The sequence below is a fragment of the Nannospalax galili genome, unplaced genomic scaffold (assembly GCF_000622305.1).
Source record: "Nannospalax galili isolate Female #2095 unplaced genomic scaffold, S.galili_v1.0 scaffold799, whole genome shotgun sequence".
In the NCBI taxonomy this organism is placed as follows: domain Eukaryota; kingdom Metazoa; phylum Chordata; class Mammalia; order Rodentia; family Spalacidae; genus Nannospalax; species Nannospalax galili.
The window spans coordinates 61345-64015 of NW_008343085.1; the positions used below are offsets into that span (position 1 = coordinate 61345).

The 2671-nt window shown below is 49.3% G+C and overlaps 1 protein-coding gene across 1 annotated transcript in view; it reads left to right on the forward strand.

Moving 5' to 3' along the window:
• Positions 1 to 2330, forward strand: part of Dpep3 (dipeptidase 3) — a 5311-nt gene extending 2981 nt beyond the window's left edge. Inside the window, exons 7-10 of the mRNA XM_008839127.2 lie at positions 387 to 471; positions 956 to 1031; positions 1442 to 1577; positions 2088 to 2330. Coding sequence (XP_008837349.1) covers positions 387 to 471; positions 956 to 1031; positions 1442 to 1577; positions 2088 to 2330 — 540 coding nt within the window. The remainder of the gene's footprint in view (positions 1 to 386; positions 472 to 955; positions 1032 to 1441; positions 1578 to 2087) is intronic.
• The last annotated feature ends 341 nt before the right edge of the window (positions 2331 to 2671 follow it).

The following is a 2671-nucleotide window of genomic DNA, read 5'->3' on the forward strand; positions in this document are numbered from 1 at the left end:
TTAATTAAAAAAAAAGAATTTTGAAGCTGGGTATAGTGGTACTTGCCTATAACCCCAAAACTTGAAGCTTCTCCTAATCCGACAAGCCAGGATGGATTGCTGTCCTTCAAGAGTCCCCACAGCAAGGGAAGTACACTGGCAGTTCCAGAGGCACTGGACCAAGTATTCCTTTGTCTATTCCTGTAGAAAAAGAATGGTGGCATTGTGATGGTGACGCTGTCCAAAGCTGGGTATAGTGGTACTTGCCTATAACCCCAAAACTTGAAGCTTCTCCTAATCCGACAAGCCAGGATGGATTGCTGTCCTTCAAGAGTCCCCACAGCAAGGGAAGTACACTGGCAGTTCCAGAGGCACTGGACCAAGTATTCCTTTGTCTATTCCTGTAGAAAAAGAATGGTGGCATTGTGATGGTGACGCTGTCCATGGGGGTGCTGCAGTGCAATCTGTTTGCTAATGTGTCCACTGTGACAGGTAAGTCCCACCTGAGCTGTGTAGCTTTGGCTTAGGCTGTGGCCACCAGGACACTTGGGATAGCTCCAGTAGCCTGGCACATGCTGGGCAATAGCTGTGCTTCCAACCACCCAGGGGCAGTAGACTGAGCTCTTCACAGGTACCCAGACCTGAGTCCACAGTCAGGGCTGATAGGTTTGATGCCTCTGCCTTGGTCTCATTTTTGTTCACAATCCTTGAACCACTTTCATTTTTCACAGCTCTAGGCAGGACAGGCAGAACTTCCTCGAGATTCTCAAGGGACCCAAATAAGGGAAAAATTCTAAACCAGCCTAATCCAGCACTGGTGTTCTGGTTGTTGCCAGGTTCAGACTCATGACAATCCATGAGCTCTGTGGATTAAGATGTCATGGCATGGAGTGCTGTGGGCAGGGTAACGGGCCAGGACTGAGTTTTCTCAGAATAGAGATGATTGCTAACTCTAATACCAACCTCCCGCTTCTAGATCATTTCAACCACATCAGAACAGTCATTGGCTCTGAGTACATTGGGATTGGTGGAAATTATGATGGATCTGGAAGGTAAGTGTTTCCCTTGGGCCCATTTTAGGCTGGAATGCAGAAGTAAGTATTTTGGTCTTAGTTCCCCATCCTTCAGTCTTCAACCACAGCTCTGTTCTTCCAGCCCACCTCACCTCTCCCCACTTCTAGGCCTTGTTTCCTAGGTTCTCACTGTCCTCCTGTGGCCTAGTGGACCTACTCCAGGTTTCCATACTAGCTAAGGGGTTCCTTCAGAGGAACCCAACTCATGCCCCATTTCCAGCCCAGAAGATCTGCTGTAGGCTATTTCCTTAGTTGGGTATAGCTACAGAAACTCAGTCTTCAGTAAGCTTCTAAAGTTGAATTCACTAGTCATATGTGTCTAGCGTTGATGGGACAGCCAGCCCTAGACTAGGATTAGGGCCAAGTTCTCATGTTGGGTGTCTACACAGGTTCCCTGAGGGGCTGAAGGATGTGTCCACATACCCAGTGCTGATAGAGGAATTGATCAGACTGGGCTGGAGTGAACAAGAACTTCAAGGAGTCCTTCGAGGAAACCTGCTACGTGTCTTCAGACAAGTAGAACAGGTACACAGGTTGCAGGGGTATGGATGGTGTCTTAGTTTGTTTCTTCATTGCTGTGACAAAACATTCCGACCACTGCCAACTTGGAGAAGAAAGGGTTTATTCAGCTTACATCTCCTGGGTTGCAGTTGCAGTTCATCAGGGAGCCCAAGGTAGGAACTCAGGGCAGGAACCTGGAAGCAGGAGCTGGAGCACAGGCCATGGAGGAACGCTGCTTACTGGCTTGCTCCCTTGGCCCCTGCTCAGCCTGCTTTCTTATGTAACACAGGCCCACCTGCCCAGGGGTGGCACTACCCATAGTGGGCTGGGCCCTCTCACATCACTCATCAAGAAGATGCCCTTCAGACATGGCCACAGGCCAGTCCAATAGAGGCAATTCCCCGATTGAGGATCCCTCAACCCAGGTGTGTCAAGTTGACACGAAAGCTATCCAGCACAGATGGGTTTTTCAGTTGTTTGAGCATGAGAGGCGGTTACTGTGGGGGTGTCTGACTGTTGATTCCCTCCTTCCAGGTGAGAGACGAAAGCAGTGGGCAGAGTCCTGTGGAGGTCAAGTTTCCAGACAGGCAGCTGAGTAGCACCTGCCACTCCCACCTCCTGCCTCAGCCAGAGGAAAAACACCACAGTACACACCTGAAGGTGACCAAGCCACCAATCAAGCAGATCTTTCGAAAGCACTCAAAAGCCTCTCCATCCCCCATTCCAGGCCTCCTAGCTGCTGTCACCTGCTCAGCCCTCATTCTCTGGTTCTGGTGACCTGGCCAGAGCTCACTGTGACAAAGTTGCACAAAGTCTCCCTCCTAGCTGCCCAGACCCCAGCATATACAGTAGGAATAAATATTTTAAATAGAGCCAAGTGTATATGTCCTTCCTTATAGTCCAAAGTATAGTCAGGTAGGCTTTTGGTTGGTGTAGCCTTGGTCCTTAGGAATGGAAGCAGCTCACCAAATCCTTGAAAGCTGGAGCCCACAGAACAGCATAAAGGAGTGAGATTAGTGCTGGCTTGTTGTGGACTGTGACACTGGGTGAGAACCCAGCCTCTTGGAAAGCTTACATTTTTTGTTTGCTTTAGGGTTTGTTTATTTTGTTTTAGAGGC